This window comes from Pteropus alecto, unplaced genomic scaffold, assembly GCF_000325575.1.
Source record: "Pteropus alecto unplaced genomic scaffold, ASM32557v1 scaffold94, whole genome shotgun sequence".
NCBI classification, from domain to species: domain Eukaryota; kingdom Metazoa; phylum Chordata; class Mammalia; order Chiroptera; family Pteropodidae; genus Pteropus; species Pteropus alecto.
Window position 1 is genome coordinate 2605949 of NW_006437736.1, and position 17872 is coordinate 2623820.

The window sequence follows — 17872 nt, forward strand, 5'->3', positions numbered from 1 at the left end:
AGTCACCCCCTCCCTGGCCGGATTTCTGGATTAGTCCCGACATCTCGCAATATCCCTCCTTTTCACACTCCATTAAAGTGGCATTGCGGACCTTTCATTTTTCTTCCATTCAAGTGAATTTGGTTTTGGTGGCGGGTGCCAAATTGGTGGAGCTGGAGACACAGGTCACTGCCTTCCTCCAGCCTGCCCATGGCCCCCAATGGCACAGCTTACTGAAAGTTGGCCAGTGCCCATTTGGCCACACTGGATGGTTCTCCGAGGGTTTGGGGAAGTCCAAAGCAAGGAAGCAGCCCCACCACCTACCAGACGAGCCTGCTAGCTGCACAGAACACACGCACACGCACACACATGCACACACACACACGTCCTCACTTGCTTGGAGAGCCTTCCTTGAAGTAGCGATGCCACCAGGACTATGAGCTCTTTTCTCCCTACAGCTAAGTTGTTGGGTTCCCATCCTTTCATCTCGCTTTCGTTTTATGAGGCTTTTCTTTCTAGAATGTTCTTTTTCCCTAAATCTTTTTTCTTAGGCTTCACTAGACTCCCAGCCTCCTACCTTCTCTTTGTAGCCCCCAGAGGCATAGTCCTGCCCCACTAACAGGCTTCTGTTTCAGGTATTTCTCAAGTTTTTAAGATTACTCATTCGTTTATTCAAGTTAGTGTGTACAGTCACTGACTACATGCTCTCTATTTGTTATAAGCCAGAGAGTGTGGGTGACAGTGACCTATAGGAAAGGTAACCCAGCACAGTGGTTGAGGGTCCTGGCCCTTGAGCCAGGCTGCCTAGGTTTGAGTCTCAGCTCCGCCACTCACAATTTGTAACTTGACATTGAGTAATTTATAAGAATTTAAAACTATAGATATAGCATTAACAATATAACCAGTACATAATAAGTGCTGAATAAATATTAGCTTATTACCACTGTTATATGATTGTATTCATTTCCTATTGCTGTATAAAAAGTTACCACAAATTTAAAAGCTTAAAACAATATAAATGTATTATCTCACAGCCTCTGAGGGCCACAGAATGGCCAAAGGCTCTGCTCAGGGTCCCGCCTGGTTGAAATCCAGCTGTGGGCAAGCTGCCTGTGGTCTTCCTTCAGCCTCACTGCTCGTGATTGTAGGAGTGAGCGAGTCACCACTCTCCCGCTGCTGCTTTGCCATGCGGGCCCCGTAGACAGCTTAGATATGGCTCTTGGCTTTCTTCCAGACCCAGATCTGAAGGGTCGCACAATGAGGTCAGGTTTACCACAGTGACCTTCCTTTTCAGTTACTCCAAATTCCGCTAATCAGTAACCTTAACGACATCTACAAAAACTCCTCTTGCCGTATAATGGAACATAATCACGGGAGTGATATATTGACAGGTTCCGCGTCCAGGGGGACAACGTTTTAGAAAGGGAGTGTCATGGACGGTCACCTTAGACCTCTGCCTTCCACAGTGGCCTCTGATAGGAGTAACTAGTACAGACTAACCTGCAGTTAGTTCTGTATAAATGACACTGAGCACTGTGGGAGTTCACTTATCCTTTCACAGTAAGAGTCCCCCAGCAGTGAAGGATGTGGATAATAGACTAAATTACTTTCATAGGGCTGGCATAACAAAATACTGCAAACTGGGGGACTTAAAACAACAGAAATTTACTTTCTCACAGTTCTGGAAGCCAGATATCCGAAATTGAGGCGTTGGCAGGTTCCTGCCGCCGCCGAAGGCGCTAGACTCTAGAGAATAATCCTCCCCTGCCTCTTTCTAGATGGTTACCATCCACCCCTGGCGTTCCTTGGCATGTGGGCGCATCACTTCATTCTCTGCCTTTGTCTTCACATGGTTTTCTTCCCTGTGTGTCTCTGCATTCAACTTACCTCTTCCTGTAAGGACACCAGTCTTGCCATTAGAGCCCACCCTAATCCCCTGTGACCTCATCTTAACTTGATTACATCTGCAAAACCCCTTTTCCAAATAGGGCCCATTCACAGGTACTGGGGGCCAGGTCTCCGGCATAACTCTGTGGGCAGACACAATTCAACCCACAACGAGAACTATATCAGCACATACCTACCTCTTCCTCCCCTAAATCAGCGGCATTTGGAAAGCTCGGCTTCCTTCTTTGCATTCAGTGGCTTTTCTCCGTGTGTCCCAGGTACCATGTCTGGACAAAAGGCCACGCGCCCACAAACTTCGCCAAGTGGCGGACCGCCACCACGCCTTACCGGGTTGAATGGGAGGCCGATTTTGAGCCGTACGTTGTCGTGAGACGGGACTGCCCTGAGTATGACCGGAGGTTTGTGGGCTTTGGTTGGAACAAGGTGGCTCATATCATGGAACTAGATGCGCAGGTAAGGAGACTGGGATGTCATGGACCTGGGCGGAAGGGGCGGGGCGGGGAGGCGAGGCCTTGATCTTAGAGCCGAAAGGGGCCTTGGAGGTAAGAACACAGAGACCTAAGAGGGAATAAAATATGTCCAGGGACCTGGACCTCTTTCTTCTTTCCTTGCTTGAGAGCTGGGTTCCAGGCCAAGACCCAGGCAAATGTGGGTGTGTTGTGACAAACATTTCACCCCCTCATCTTCACTCAAGCCAGTGATGAAGACAAGCAAATGATGACCACTCATCACTCACCTTGTGAGTCGTATAATTGACACAAAGCATTCCACGAGTTTCATCTAAATAAAGTATGCAGCTAAGATGGAGCTCATTATCCTACGCTATAACTGAAAGTGTGATATTTTAGAGCTATATTTAGTCATGACACCCTTCATTCATTCAGCTAATACTTGTTGAGCACCTACTTCGAAATCTCCTGCAAAATTCTAAGAGATTAAACCAAACCAAAGATTTGCAAACTTTTTTCTGTAAAGACCAAGATAAGCACTGTAGGGGGCTTTATAGGGTCTCATTTTCAATGACAACTACTCAGCTGCCATAGTTCAGTCATTCACAGTGTCTAAACAAATGAGTGTGACTGTGTTTTAGTAAAGCCTTATTTATAAAATCATGCAGTGGGCTGGACATGCTTTAGTTGGTCAACCCTATTTTAAGCAAAAGCAAAGCTGATCGGATTAAGTTAGGAAGGGTGCGTGGACCCCTCAACCCAACCCTCCTTCTCTTTGTATGATGTTCTCCAATGCACCTTTCAACGAGAGCACCCCAAAGTCAGGCAAAGCAAAGATGGATGCTCAAGCCTGGCTTCGCTGAGAATCAACCTTGAGAACTTTCCAACAGTTCCAGTGTGTTTGAGAGTAGTCCCAGCTGGTTTTCATGAACATTAGGTCTGAGAACCACTGACATAGATAAAATATTGCAGAACAGTGTCCATATGTAACAGCAGAGAGCTCAATCTTTAGGATCCATATTTTCAGTAATACTTGGAAGGGGTCCAGTGCTATTCACAGACAGAAATGTTGAGTCTACCTCAGCGTCTGCTTGAGAGAAACATTGTAATAGTCCTGCATCCAGCAGTGGGTTGAGGTGAGCTGGCTCAAAGTTAATTTTCCAGCACCAAGATCTGGGCTTTGTTTATTTCAGGCAGTTTTGACAGAACTCTTGAAAATTTCTTGCTTATTTTCCTTTCTTTGCCAATAGCATATGCCGAACATAATTTTACCCTTTCCAACAATTTCAGGAAATAATGAATAGACACCTGACAGGTAATCCAGCCACACCTATGGGTCCAGTGGAATTGATACAGCTCTTTGTCCCCACTCGAAATGTCTCAGCCAGCTAAGCTCTGGGAGTTCTTGAATTTTCTTTTCATGGATTTTCTCACTTCTTCCTCACCATCAGCTGTCATTTTTTTTTCTGCTATCATTATTCCTCCATCTATAGGCTGCCTTTCCCCATCCCAATTTTTCCCTCTCTGAGTTTATTCTGCTCTGGGCTGGGAAACTAGATGACCAAGCTTCTCAGACATTATATCCAAAATCGGTGCACATAGATTTTCTGAATGAAAGTGTGCTGGGTCCTCTGAGTTACAGGTCCTAAATTTCTGTCACCTGTTTTGGCTATGCAGAGGCATTTTATTTTTGATCTGAGTTTCGGTCTGTATTTTGCCGTGTGGAGGTTGCCATATGATGGCATGACTCGTGTTAAGATGTGTAGGCAAGAGTTTTGTTCTTGAGGAGCTTCAGTCCAGTGGAAGCTTGTTTTCTGTATTCCTTTTCTGTCCCCTCTTCTGTACTAATCTGTTGAGGCTGTCAGTTCTCATCAAGCCCTATGAGAAGTCATAGCAAATGACGTCATTTCATTGAGCCAGAGAATCTCTCATGGCCTGCATCATTCAAGAGCAACCACGTGGGTATGTGCTCACATGATCAGGAAACTTTTATGGGCCATGAGCTCCGCCCAGCACTAGCCATACATTATTAGTCATCTTTCAAGGTAGGTATTATTACTTTCACGTTATAGGTGAGGGAACTAAGGCTCAGAGAAGCGTGGTAATTTGCCCAAAGTCACGGAAACAACGTGGTTTGCGCTGTCCGTGGTGCTGCCCCCCTTTCGATGTCATTCCTCACTGCATTCCTTTACTGTCATTCGGTCCTCCACTTGGAGTCATCATACATTACCGAGGGTGCTCAAGATGCTCTCGAAAGTGCTCAAGCTGCTCTTGTCTTCTTCCAGGAATATGAATTCATCGTGCTGCCCAACGCCTACATGATCCACATGCCTCACGCCCCCAGCTTTGACATCACCAAGTTCCGGTCCAACAAGCAATACCGCATCTGTCTCAAAACCCTAAAAGAAGAGTTTCAAAAAAATTCCCGCCGCTATGGCTTTGCTGCCCTCAAATATCTCACGGCCGAGAACAACAGCTAGCACCAAGAAGCCACCACTAGGGAGAGACATTCTTCAGGGGGAGAGCCACTTGCTGTTTGGGGCCCAGCCTTCAAACTCAAAACTGAGCAGTGCTTTTTTTTTTTTTTTTTTGGTTTCTTTTTATTTCTCCCTTTGGCCCAACAAAGCTGCCCACACTAGAGATCTGAGACAAGGATTAAGTCACATCCTCTGCGCCCCACGACCCGGCATTTCTAGAATGTGGAAAAATAGCTCATCCACACAGAATCTGAAAGAATGGGACATGGAGGGTGAGAGGGAGCAATGGGGTTACCCTACCACAAAGCCGCAAAACTAAGCAGGTCTTTAGGATGTTCTCGTTGCTTTTTAAGAGAGAGAAGTCAGGGTGTCGGGGGTCAGCCATCCCAGGAAATAAAAGCAAAAATGTGTCTTCATTCAAAGGAAACTTTCTTCTTTGCCCCAGCATCTAGCTGGCTATCCAAGGGGAGGGCAAACCAATGATCAGAACCAACCATTTGGAAAAACCCAGTGGGGGATGTTGTACCTGGTAGGGCCTGGTGGTGGGGTTGGTTGGTTCTTTATCCTCAAGGTCGCACTTGTTTTGATTTTCGTTTATTCGGGGGGATTTTGTTTGTTTGTTTTTGGTCTGGGAATCCAAAATAGAAAATCTGATCTTTTAAGGCTCTGAAGGAAAAACCAACTGCCTCAACCAACGCCCGTCTATCAGCAGTGGCCCAGCAAGGAGGAAGAGGCTTCAGCCAGTGGTTAAACATGGGCAGCCTTCGTCAGGATTATCACCGAGGCCCCCATGACCTTGAATTCCTTCCTCCCCAGAATCCAGGGGCTAAGATGGAAATACGAAAACCGATTGTCTCACCACCGGTCACATTTTCTATTGGCAATGACTGATTCGTGGGGAAAGGGCTTCGAAGGGGCTGTTTGAGCGCACATGAAAGGTATGAACCTCTCAGGCCTTTAGAAGAACTTTCGCAATTCAGGCGAGCCCAGTTCCGAAGATTCACCCATCCATTTGGAGCCCGTCGCGAAGAAGGTGTTAGGTTCTTCTGTGTTCGTGCCTGCTTTCCTACGGCTGGGTCGAGGTCACAACCTCAGGCTCCATTTGGAACCAGTACAGAGGGTAGGCAAGCACCTTCACTGTTACACAGATTGAGGAGACACTGGACTTTCTACCCATTTTCTTGAATCTTCAATATTAATGTTGTGTTTACATTGATGAGAATAAGAGTCAGTGCCCTACTCTGCTGGGCTGTTTGTATTGAGTTGCAATGTGACCAGCGAACGCTGCATTCAATAAACGGAAGTATGGACTGTTTCTTCCCCACTCCCCTCCCACTCTTGTAAGAAATCTGCTGAGGCACACTTCCGTGTAGAGAGCAGAATTGATAAATGGCAACTTTACACGTCCTGTTCTCCCGTTTTATTTTTCTCATCCTTTGAACTTCAGCCATTTTTCTCCTTGCCCGAGTTTAGATTTCACTCTCTCCTTTAACCCTCAGAGCATTTGCACATTTACCATTTAGTAGCTGTCTCAACTCTAAAGCCAGATGTTTTATATATACCAGATGCGGGCTAGCGAGGTAAATTGTGGTCATCAGTAGTATAGTGAACCCCGCCATCCGTTTGTCCTGGTGGTCATATGAAGCCCCACGCCAGCCTGGTTTATGAGACCCTCGATGTGTTACATGCTCCAGTGGATATTTCGCTCAGATTTATTTTAAAAATTAGGAAAACAACTATTAGGACTATGTCACACAGATATATCACACTTATAGCACGCAGATATAAGTAAGTTTATGTGTCTCCGTATGTAGGTGTTTGTGTGTGTGTGTGTATATACACATGTGTGTATTATATACATACATTACATATATTGCACATCTTCAGCATGTGTATTATAAAATACATGAATAGTGTGAAAAGGAAAACATTACCAACGTATTCAAAGTACATGTTAAATACCCTTTGTCCATTGGGATGTGGGAGCCAGCTCCTACCAGCTCTCAAGAACTTAACTGTGTGCGTCTCTTTTCTCCTGTGTTCAGTGATACCTCATTTGTGGCTTGAAAATGGCCATGATGGGAGTAGTTACACCATAGAAATCAGAAGACACCACCACGCCTCAGAGCCAATTGTTAATTATATACCAGCACACCGATGCCTTTCCTCTGTGTACACACAGAGCCACACAAAAATTCTCTTCCTCCTCTAGAGAAGGCTGGGATCAACAGATGTACTGATACAGTTTTTGAATTAATCACTACCAAAAACTTGAGCCAAGTGAAAATGTGCTGGGCACCACTGATTCCTCAATGTTAAAAATCAATTTTTAATTTCTTAAAAGCTTTTACTTTTTTTTTAACTTTTCATGGCACCTGAATCATGCCCGGCCACCTTGCTTTCACTTGCAGTTCTAAGGGTATAGTAGTGACCATATAATTTATCTTCCAAACTGGGTCACCTCCGAGAATGAAAGAAGGTGCTAATTACTTTGAAACAATAAATGTAAATTGGGGGACCATGTAGCTTTATGTACACTGAATTTATAAAAGTCTGAAACTGACATTTCACACCAGTAGGAGAAAATCCTATTTCCCCCGCAAACAGATGCCCGACACTGTGAAGTCCATCTCACAGCTAGAGCACAGATGTTGACTGACACCCAAGTTCAACATGGAGGCTGAGACAACAGCCTAATTCCCCGGAACTTACATTGGGAGCAGCAGCTCATTGCCAGCCGCAGCTCATCTGTGGGGAGCTTACACCATTTGGGCAGAGGCAATTGCTGTCGATGTTGATCCCTCCATATCAGTTCCTTAGGGTAGAACAAGCTTGTAAATGGGTCACACTGATGTTTTCATGCTTAGATAAGCTAATACTATCTTGGTTTTCAGCTGGGAGGAAGAAAAGGATTTTCTTATTTAGCCCTTATCATATTCAGTGTCTGGCAGAGCTAAGATTTATTGAGTAACCACTGTGTGGAAGGACCTTTTGTATGGATTAACTCATTGAATCCTTGCAGCAGAACAGCAAAGTGGGTATTCTTATTTACAGATGAGGAAACTGAGTGAGCTCTGGAAAATTAAGGAACTTCCCCAAATTCACATAGTTAATACATGGCAGAACCAGAATTTAAACCCAGACCTACTTGTCTGACTCCAAAGCAACATAGCCTGCAATGCTGCTCCCTTCCCTACTAAAAAATAAATAGATATTAAATATTGGCAGACAGGAGGATTTCAACCTATATAGCAAGATTATTAGATGTCTGGCCTTCCTTCGGCATCCATCCAATAGCATACACAGCCTAGATAGCAACCTTTCCTAGATGCTCTAATTCCTGCTCTGCTTGTGGACTTTCTGGAAATTCATTTGAAATAGACCTGAGAAATCTATAACCATATTTAGACAGCTGAGTCAACTGTAGGAGGGCGGATTCCCTGAACGCTTCTCCTGGATGATTTCCTAGATGACATGGCACAGGTAGAGACACCAACCACGTTTTAAGCTCCCCCTCGGACCTCCACGCAACTTGCTGCTTTCAAGTGATCCCTCTGAATATGTAGAGCTGAGTTACAGAGCACATATTTGCAGAGTTGACTAATAGCTTCTTTGTACCCCATCATGAAAGAACAGACCCTACTTTAATTCTGTTCCTTTCAAAGACTCTACTGTTTTTGAGTTAAGGCTTCATTTGTGGTCACCAGGCCTTTAGGGGGCTCTGTGTTTGTAGAAGAAACGTGATTAAAATCCTGTCCGACACAGCTTTTGCACACTTGAAGATAATAAAAACTACCATTTACTGCAGCAAGACTTCTATGGTTGTTGGCACTGATCTGTCCACACGGCAACATTCTAATATAAGGAAGGTATTCTTATTATTAAGTTAGTGGAGCCCTCAGAGAAATTATGTGACTTGCCCCAAATCACACAGGTTGGTCATGGAGAATTCAAATCAAAATCTGGCTGACTTCAAAAACACCTATCTTTCTACTTTGTGCTGCTCTCTCCTCATATGATACTGAAATCAGCTTGTGCGATCATATCTTCATGTAGTTCATAGTTAATGCTTTTTTCCCTTTTTAATCCTAAAGGGTGATTTTCCAATTTAATGCCATTGAAGTTTATGAAGTGTCGGGTATCTGCTAAATGCATTCTAAGACGTTTCGGACCCGTAGACTCTAATGTCAGAGAGATTCCATGGTTTTTGTTCATGTAACGAAAATGTTCTCAGTACGTGCCTTCTAATTTCAAGTAATGATTGGTGATATCTGAAAGGAGATAATGGGGCGCCACAAAAATGGAGGGTTTCTGATTGTGAATCTTGGATGGAATTGGTCATTGGTTTGTTCCAACACATTCAGAAAATCTTGAGAGATAATATCTTCTGGAATGAAGTTCTGGGAAAATGTTCCCAAGGGGGTGGTACCAAGACCATCTGATCAGTGCGGCTAGGATGATGTCATGAACTGATTGATAGAGCTCACTCGGCGCAAAACTCTTCAACAGATTCCTAGGTAAGTTATGCTTCTGTGATTCCGAAGGAAGAAAGGCCCAAAGTGGTATCAGAATAATTTGCACTCATTATTTCTACATTCCACAAATATTTATTGAACATCTCTGTGATGACACTTTTAAAGAGTAAACAGTTGTTTTGCTAGTTGACTGTTGTGAATAAGAAATAGGTAGACAGACACAGGCCAATTCAGACTAGATATGTATGTATATGTGACTTCATATTGATATTACAAAGCATATTACATAACAAAAATTTTGTGGCAGATAGTGGTAAAGAAGCCAGGACTCAGAAGGTTTACCATCGATGTGTATGCACAGGCATTGGTGAGACAGTCTGACCCTACAGCAGTACATGGTATCATAAGACATATCACTAATCCCACTTAGTTGCCATATCGTCAGACAATGAAAGGCATCATTTTCTATCTGCTTAAAAGTTTTATAGCAAATTTTAAGATATATTCACTAAATGAAATGCTTCGTAGATTAGGATGGACATATATTAGGTGTGGATATAAATGTGAAGCTTTTTAGTTTCCCAGATCAGCCAGGAAAAAAAAAGATAACAATGTAAGAATTCTTCTCTCTGACTTCATTATGTATGGGCCCACAATAGCTAGTTAATAGTCCACCCTCCCCAAAGATTATTTGATACTTAGGTAGAACTGGGCAACTTGGTTCCCTTCCACATGAATATTAAGATCATATAAATGATACAGAGCACTCCAGGAAATTTATAGACAAGAAGCAGAGTTGAGGGAGGGCTGGAAGATTACTACGAGGAGACATCAAAGGTCAGGGGGATTTTTGATAAACCTGATTTAAGTGGCCCACCAGCATGGAAAGGCCTAATAGTTCCCCGTTTTTCTGGACCCTGATTAGGCCTGTTTTTTCCCGTGAATGGGTGATAGTATGACTTTTATCCTGCAGACTTCAAGAGCCTTTATCTTCAGGACAAAATATAGTTCGTGAATTTAGAACTATCCCTCTGGCCTTGAACAAGACCCTTCATCTCTCTGGAGCTCAGTTTCTATATAATATGAGGCCATTGATCTTCCATAATTCTGAACACAATTCCTGTTTTGTTTTGATTTGATAATAATGTTACGAGGCACTTTGGTAGTACTTGCTATGCATCAACCGCAGTTCTAAGTGTTTTATATTTATCGTTAAGTTCAATAGCAAATTGGTTTGAATAGTAAGTACTATTACTAGACTCAACAAAGGGGCAAATGGGGGCACAGAGAGGTTAAGTAATTTTCCTAAAGTTACACAGTAAGTAGCCAAGCAGGATTGAAACCCAATCAGGTTGGCCCCAGAGTTCACCTTCTTAACCACTTTGCTCTACTGCTTCCCTCGCAGGATAAAATGTCATACGATTATAACAGCCCCCTCGTTGTGCATTTAATATCTTTAGAGGGATGTATCAGTTTTCTATTGTACTGTAACAAACTATCACAAACTAAGTGGCTTAAAACAACACTCATTTATTATCTCAGTGTGGGTGAATAAGGAGTCCAGGTATGAGATAGTCGAGTCCTCTCATCGGAATCTCACCAGGCTACAGTCAAGGGATCAGCTATGCTGCGGTTTTCATCTGGAGCTCAGGATCTTCTTCACTGTTTGTTGGAAGAATCGGATTACATTGTGCTTATAGGACTGAGAGCCGTGCTCTCGTGCTGGTTGTAGGCTCAGGGCCATTCTCAGCTCCTAGAGGACAGCTGCCATTCTCTAGCTCCTGGCCCTCTCTACAACATGGAAGTTCACTTCTTCAAAGCCAGCAAGAGAACCTCTCCCTCCATCCTACTGAGATAGAGTCTTACATAACTTAACACAGTCATGGGAGTGACATCTCATCATATTCCCAGGTCCTGCCCACAGTCAAGGGGAGAGGGTTATACAGGATATACACACCAGGAGGCAGGAATCTCCAGGTCCACCTTAGGATTCTTCCACCTGCCACGAGCCAAGTGATTGCCAATGCCCCGACCCCCGATCCACACCCCACTCCAGGCTAGACTGGGCACCCCTTGAAAGAAAGAGTAACGACCGTGTCCCATCACTGGCACACTGTCCAACACAAAGGGACACTCAGTACATGCTCACTGTAAACTACTTTGAGTAATACCAGGCTTGCTCGACGTCGGGTGTGGTATCAACATGCATTGGACACGAACATTTCATTTCGAAAGCACTAACATTTCTGAAAGGAGAAATCTCTTCATTCTATGACAGACATCTTGACTCCGCAGCTTTTCCTCCACCACCCTTTCTCTTGTTCCCTTGTGATCATTCTCTTCCTAGGATGGGGCGGGCATGTTCTTTTTTTCTTTAATTAAATGCAACAAATAGTCCATGAGAACTTTTTGTGCGTGCTAGCTTCAGCACCATGGGCATTGAAAGAGGACACAGAGAAGAAGCTCACTGTTTTCATGCAGAAGATGAACACAGAAACCATCCAAGTCAGGAACGAGAAAGCAATGAACACTAGGAACAGTACTGGCTCCAGAGGTGTTTTCTTCCTGTGATTGGCTGCATGGAGTCATTTTTATAATATAACCTGAGGGTGGCCTTTGGAAGTTGTTTTCCTTTAGGAATAAACTATATCCCCAGTGCCTAGCATTGTGCTCAGCACAATAAATATTTATTGCCTTGTGAGCAAGATATCATAGTAGTCAAGAGCTCAAACTCAAGAAAGTCCTTATTTTTAATCTAGGATGGACCACTTCCTAGCAAGATACTGCACCTCTCTGAGCCTCCACTTCCTGGTTTGTTAAGTGATAACATAAAGGGTCCCTACCTTCCAGGGCTAAGAAGTTTACATGAGATAGTGCCTGGGATATTATAAGTGTACACACACACACAGTTGGTCTTTCCGTTTCCTTTTATCTTCCCTGTGGTTTTCTCCACCGCTTTTAGAGATATTTTCCCTGTGAATCCTTTAGAGAAGGCAAAACGGGCGGGCGAGATCCTGAGAGGCACCAGGAGGCTAGGGATGAGAGGGAGAAGGGAAGGGTTGGGAAGTGGGAGGCCTGGGACAGTAGAGGGCAGGACATAGGGATACCGGAAACTATAAGATGCACAGAGGAGGCAAAACAGAGGGCCAGCCCCAAGTGCCTCTTGTATGTTTAATTGTAGTCTCTCCAAGTGTTATATTACCTTACACTTTACACTTCTCATATACATTGTCCCATCTGCCTCGCAAAATAGCCACGAGATACAGGCAGCATGTACATTTTTTATCCCGATTTTATACATGAGGGAGTGGAGTGAAAGCTTAGAGTGGCTGCAATGTGCCCCCAGGTCATTCGGGCCTGACTCCAAGTTCTGTGCTCTTGGGCACATTTGGCAAGAGAGCAGCTAGAGTGAGTGCTGGGTCCAAGCAGTTCATCAAAACGCACTCAGAGACTGTCAGAGTCTTCAGGGGGCTTATGAAGGGGAAAATAAAAGGCTCTGGTTGGCTGGAGGTTAACAAACAAAGGAAGCAAAGGTTGAAAAGCTTACAACAAATCATCCAGGGATTTTTTTCAAGATTCCTGGTTGACTGAACAATGAAACTGGCAAGCAGAAAGCAGACAGCAAAGGAGGCTCTCAGATGACCGAAGGAAGGAAGGAACTAATGTGTATTAAGCAACCACCATGTATATTAGGTGCTGTGCTAGATGGATGACCTGCATTATCTCATTTAATCCTCAGCAGACCCTGTGAGATCAATGCTGGGATCCTCATTTCTGTGCTTTGGTGAGTTAAGAGTCAAGGAGGGGAAGCAAAGGCGTGGCAATCCTGTAGCCGGTAAGGGGTCAACCAGGCTCCCAAACTGGCACACACCCCGAGGGATTGCACGTGAGACTTCTCAGAAGGGAATAGAAGAACAGAGGCTGGGAAAGATGTTTTAAAATGTAGGTTTTATTATGATTCAGAGATGATGAGGCCAAAAGATCAGAAGATGATAGTCACCGAAAAGATAATTCGTTACAGTTCCCAAGAGCAAGGGGCAAACCGCACTCTGCAGAGACACATGAGGAAGCACCAGGGTGGTCAAGAGGCAGAGAGAGTGGGGGAAAACGGGCAAGAGCTTTTATTATGGTTTCCCTGGGAAGGCATGGATGAGGTGGGCTGAGCAGTTGGAATAAATTCAGAGGGCTCTGGGGTAGAAGCTGTCTCTAGTTTTCTTGGATGATTGGAGCAAGAGAGTGGCCCAGAATGTAAAATCTTGATAAAGGAGGTGGTAGCATGTATGAGCTTCGAACTGGCTGATTTGCATAAGGAAGGCTAGTCCTTGGTGGGGCAGTCTCTCCAGTGTCAACAAATCCCCAGATATCAGAAACACATGGCTCCATTCGGAGAGCAACATTCAACCAGGCTAACAGGTTGCATTGTGTACCTTCCAAAGCGGCTAATAACGATGCTCCTGGGTGTTCTCTATGTTTTGGAACCAGAGAGGAGAACTGCATGACACCACGAGAGACCTCTCAGTTGAATTATCGTCATTTGGAGAAGTCAGGATGAGCATTATTTTCAGCACCCTGACAGCAAGTAATTGCAGATCCAATGACCCACATGAATAAACTAATTGGAATTAAATGAGATTAATCAAAATAAACTCTGTTATTCCTGTATTGGGAATGTCAAGACATTGTTTGCTAAAATGAAGAAGTGCATGTAAGTGTGTGTGTGTGTGTGTGTGTGTGTGTGTGTGTAGTACACACACAATCAGGCTTGCAGAGAAACAGAAGGCTAGGAAAGTATGATGTAGCAAGAGACAGAAGGACTGTTTTTCCAAGTTTATTTTTTGCCCTTTGGATGGTTCATGGATATAAATAGAAATTGAATCTGCCTCCTCTATTATTTATCCTTAACATTATTTGTCAGTGCGATTAAAGGTATGGAATGGAAATAGGAATCAGATAAACCTTTCAGCATTTCTTAGGATAAAGATAACATTTCTTATCACGGCTTATAAGGTGTGCAGACTGTATCCTCTACCACCGTTTCTAACCTCACCTCACACCACCCTCTACCCCACTGCCTACAATGCCATTTGCTCCATCCAGCTACTTGTCAGTCAGTCTTAAGTTCTCATCTTTAGCATCATTACATCTAGAAAGTGTGCATTAACCTCTCTGTTCAAACCAAGCCCCCCAAACTATGCTCTCATAGTACCAAGTACTCCTGCTTTGTGACACCTGTCACAGTTGAATTTCACACTTGTTTAGGTCATGATTTGTTCACTGGCTACCTCTCTGATAAGGCTTTGGGCTCTGGAGGTAGGTAAGAACTGAAACTCTTTTTATTTACCAAGGTAACTCAAGATCCTAATTTGTCATGGGTCCTAAATCGATATTTGTTATATGAATAAACAAATGAATTGACTTGGATTCTCTTCCCAGGCCCATCTCTGCACAGCTTCTCATTCTTGAGCAAGTCAGTTTCCCTCTCTGAGTCTTTTTTTTTCATCTGTAGAATGGAGGAATTGATTTCTAAAGTGTTTCCTATGTCTGCCGTTGAGGGCTGAGTAAGGCTTCCTGTGTCCCATGGGGAGGATTGTTATCTCCTAGGGGTGTCCGTTTCCTCCTCATGGCAGAAAGGCAGTGAGAAGAGAGGGTACTTATAATGCTAAAGGATGGTCAGAGAAGGCCTCATTGATAAGTTGAGACTTAAAGGAAGTAAGAGAGCGAAACATGTGGATATCTGAGAAAGAATAGTCCAGGTAGAAGAAAACAGCTGATGCAAAGGCCCTGAGGCAGGAGAATCCGTGGCAGCCTAGAGGGTTAGCAAGAAGGCAAGGATGGCTAGAGCAGAATGAGCTGTGGAAGGATGATAAGCAATGAGGACTGAAAAGTAAGTGTGAGAGGGGACAGAATACATAGGGCCTGGTTGGCCATTTTCAGCCTCAGAGTGGGATGAGAAACCATTGGAGGGCTTTGAGCAGAGTTGTGACATGGACTTAGGACCTCACGGGGTTCCTGGGTGACAGTAAAATGATTAGCTATTAAAAATTGAGTTTATAGTCTCAACAGGTGTAAATTCTCTGGAGTTCCATTTCCATAAATTCACGTCATGCCATAAAGATACTGCAATTTCCGAAGAAAAAATTAAGAACAAATATATGCCTTAAAAAATAAGATATTCATTCCCTCGCTCTCTTTCCAAAGGCCTCCGTGTGTACGATAGAGACAAACATACACTCGCTTTGGAGTAAGCCTGGAACTTCAATTTTGTCTCTGAGTCATTAACTATGAGAATTTGAGCAAGTAATTGTTTAAATTCCCAGAACTTTGTCTGCAAAATGAACACAGAAATATGTTAATATGTACTACACTGGGCTAGTGGTAAATGCACATGAAATATCCTTAGTATAGTACTTATCTTAGTTCATAGTTGGTGCTGGTTTCCTTTCCTCTCCTTCCATTTGCAGGGCTGGAAAAATAACACAGGAATGAGAGGCAGGGATTTTGGGCACATTAACATTGTGACGATACCACGTACTCAAATAGGACTTAATTATGTTGCCAAGCACTGTACCAGACACTGTTACGAGCTATCCAGAAGAGAGAGAATTATCCTCATTTTCTACATGGAAGGAGTAAAACCCAGGAAGTTAAGAGTGGACTGTACGGGATTGTAGACTGAATTAGCCGCAAAGCAGGGGGGTTAAGTTTCACACTCCCAGTGCCCATTTCTTTCTGTGCTCTTTCCAGCTAACTCCCTCCAGTGTTTGGCTTCGGTTTGCTTTAACAGTCAACCAATTTCAAAGAACTGCTGGGATCCCTGAATGGTTTCAATAACAAAGGCAGGGCCCATAAGGTGTTATCCACACCAAGCCTAAGAATCTCTTCTAATGTCTTCTAGATGTGTAAAAACTACATTTAAAAGATTCTAAGAGCCACACATCTTTAGGTAGTTTAGTTCTGCTGGAAGAATTACAATTCTGATCAATTCTTGGTTTGCCTTGCTGACAGTTCCTTGCTCAACTGGTAGAGGAAGCTGTGAGAACTGCCATTCTGGACTTGACCGAGATCAATAAGGAACCACTGTCTGCTTGTCTGGGAATGACAATAAAATGACAGAAACAGGTCAGCATGGAATCAGCAGGGGGTGAAGGGAGAAAGCCCCCACCCTGGGGTCTAAACTTTGATAATGCAGATGTCAAATAGGAGGCAAAAAAAAAAAAAATGGACAGGATTCCAAGAACTGACTCTTCAGAAAAGCAAACCACCTAAGACAGAAGGACCCTAAAAACAAAATCTAACAATATAATTTAAAATATTCATAGCCAGAGATGAAAGAGACAGCTTAAGTAATAATGTGGCCGCCCAGGTAGGGTCTGTCTTAGCGAGGGTCTATTTGAGTACAAGTAACAAATTCACTTCAATTTAACTTTTTAAAAAATCAAATAAAGAGGAGCATATTAAAAGGATTCTGAGATAAATCACAAAACCCAAGGGCAGCTAAGCCTCTTCAAGTGTTTGTGAATCTCAAAAACCAAACTCAGACATACAAAAAATATCACATCAACTTATGTCAGGTTTCCATTCTCCCATTTTGCCAAGTCGAAGGGTTACAAAAACTTGGTTATTTGGGAGACGTTCTTGCCCATCTTAGTCCAAGGGGCACCAGGGAGGACAGGAGGCCATCCAGTCTCTAGCCAGCAGTCCTCAGAGTTTTCACCCATTGTTCCATTTTTCCTGTTTTCCTAGTCTGTACTTGAGGTCTGGAAGCTCTGCTACTTTTTTGCTGTACCAGATAGGAGTCAATCTGTCTACATAGAAAAATTAAAAACAAAATAGCAATGGCTAGAGTAAGATAGAAGTCTAGCCATTGCTATTTTGTCAAAAAAAATAAATAAAAATAAAAAATCCAGCCACTTTTACATAGGTGGCCAGCTAAAATTTGGCATTCTTTTACTAAACAAGAAAGAAACAGTAGAAATTGGAAAGCAGCTAGCAGTCTGTCATCCTCGCCATGCTCTGGGCATGGGGACCTCTGGTGAAGGTTGGTAGCAGGGTCCTGCTTGCTCAGACTCATGAGGCGCCCTTCCCTCTTCCCTTGAGGTTCGGCCCGTCTTCAGACACTGCTTCAGAGCTTTGCATGAGCTGCTGTTCTTCAGGCCATTCTGATCTGTACTCTTGACCTGGTTGTTCTGCTTCCTCTCGACACACTCCCATGTCCTCAGAGGTCCCCTCTTTCTCCTGTTCCTCGGGGACATGTAGAACTGCTCTTCACTTGGGGCTTTGAAAAAAACCTAAGATAATAGAAATAACTTGCACTTATTAATTCCTTTATGACATGATGGAAATGTTCTAAGGACTTTACATTTTTAGTTAACTGTCACAACGCTGTGACATAAGCAGCACTATCCCTATTTCGCAACAGGGTGATTTATGGCGCTTGCCTAGGGTCTCACAGCCAAGAAGTCACAGAACATTCTTCCAAGCCAGACGGCCTGGCCCGAGAACTGCTGCTCATACCCACAGCCCTGCACTGCTTCTCTGTGATGTCTTTCAGCAGCTCTTACTTTCTGCCCTGTAACACTGAGAG

The 17872-nt window shown here is 43.7% G+C and overlaps 1 protein-coding gene across 4 annotated transcripts in view; it reads left to right on the forward strand.

Moving 5' to 3' along the window:
* LARGE1 (LARGE xylosyl- and glucuronyltransferase 1) overlaps positions 1-6216 on the forward strand; it is a 484407-nt gene extending 478191 nt beyond the window's left edge. For all 4 annotated transcript variants that reach the window (XM_015591589.1, XM_015591588.1, XM_015591590.2 and 1 more), the window contains 2 exons: positions 2145-2340; positions 4622-6216. In XM_015591589.1, the coding sequence (XP_015447075.1) occupies positions 2145-2340; positions 4622-4816 (391 nt within the window). In that variant the 3' untranslated portion in view covers positions 4817-6216. The remainder of the gene's footprint in view (positions 1-2144; positions 2341-4621) is intronic.
* The last annotated feature ends 11656 nt before the right edge of the window (positions 6217-17872 follow it).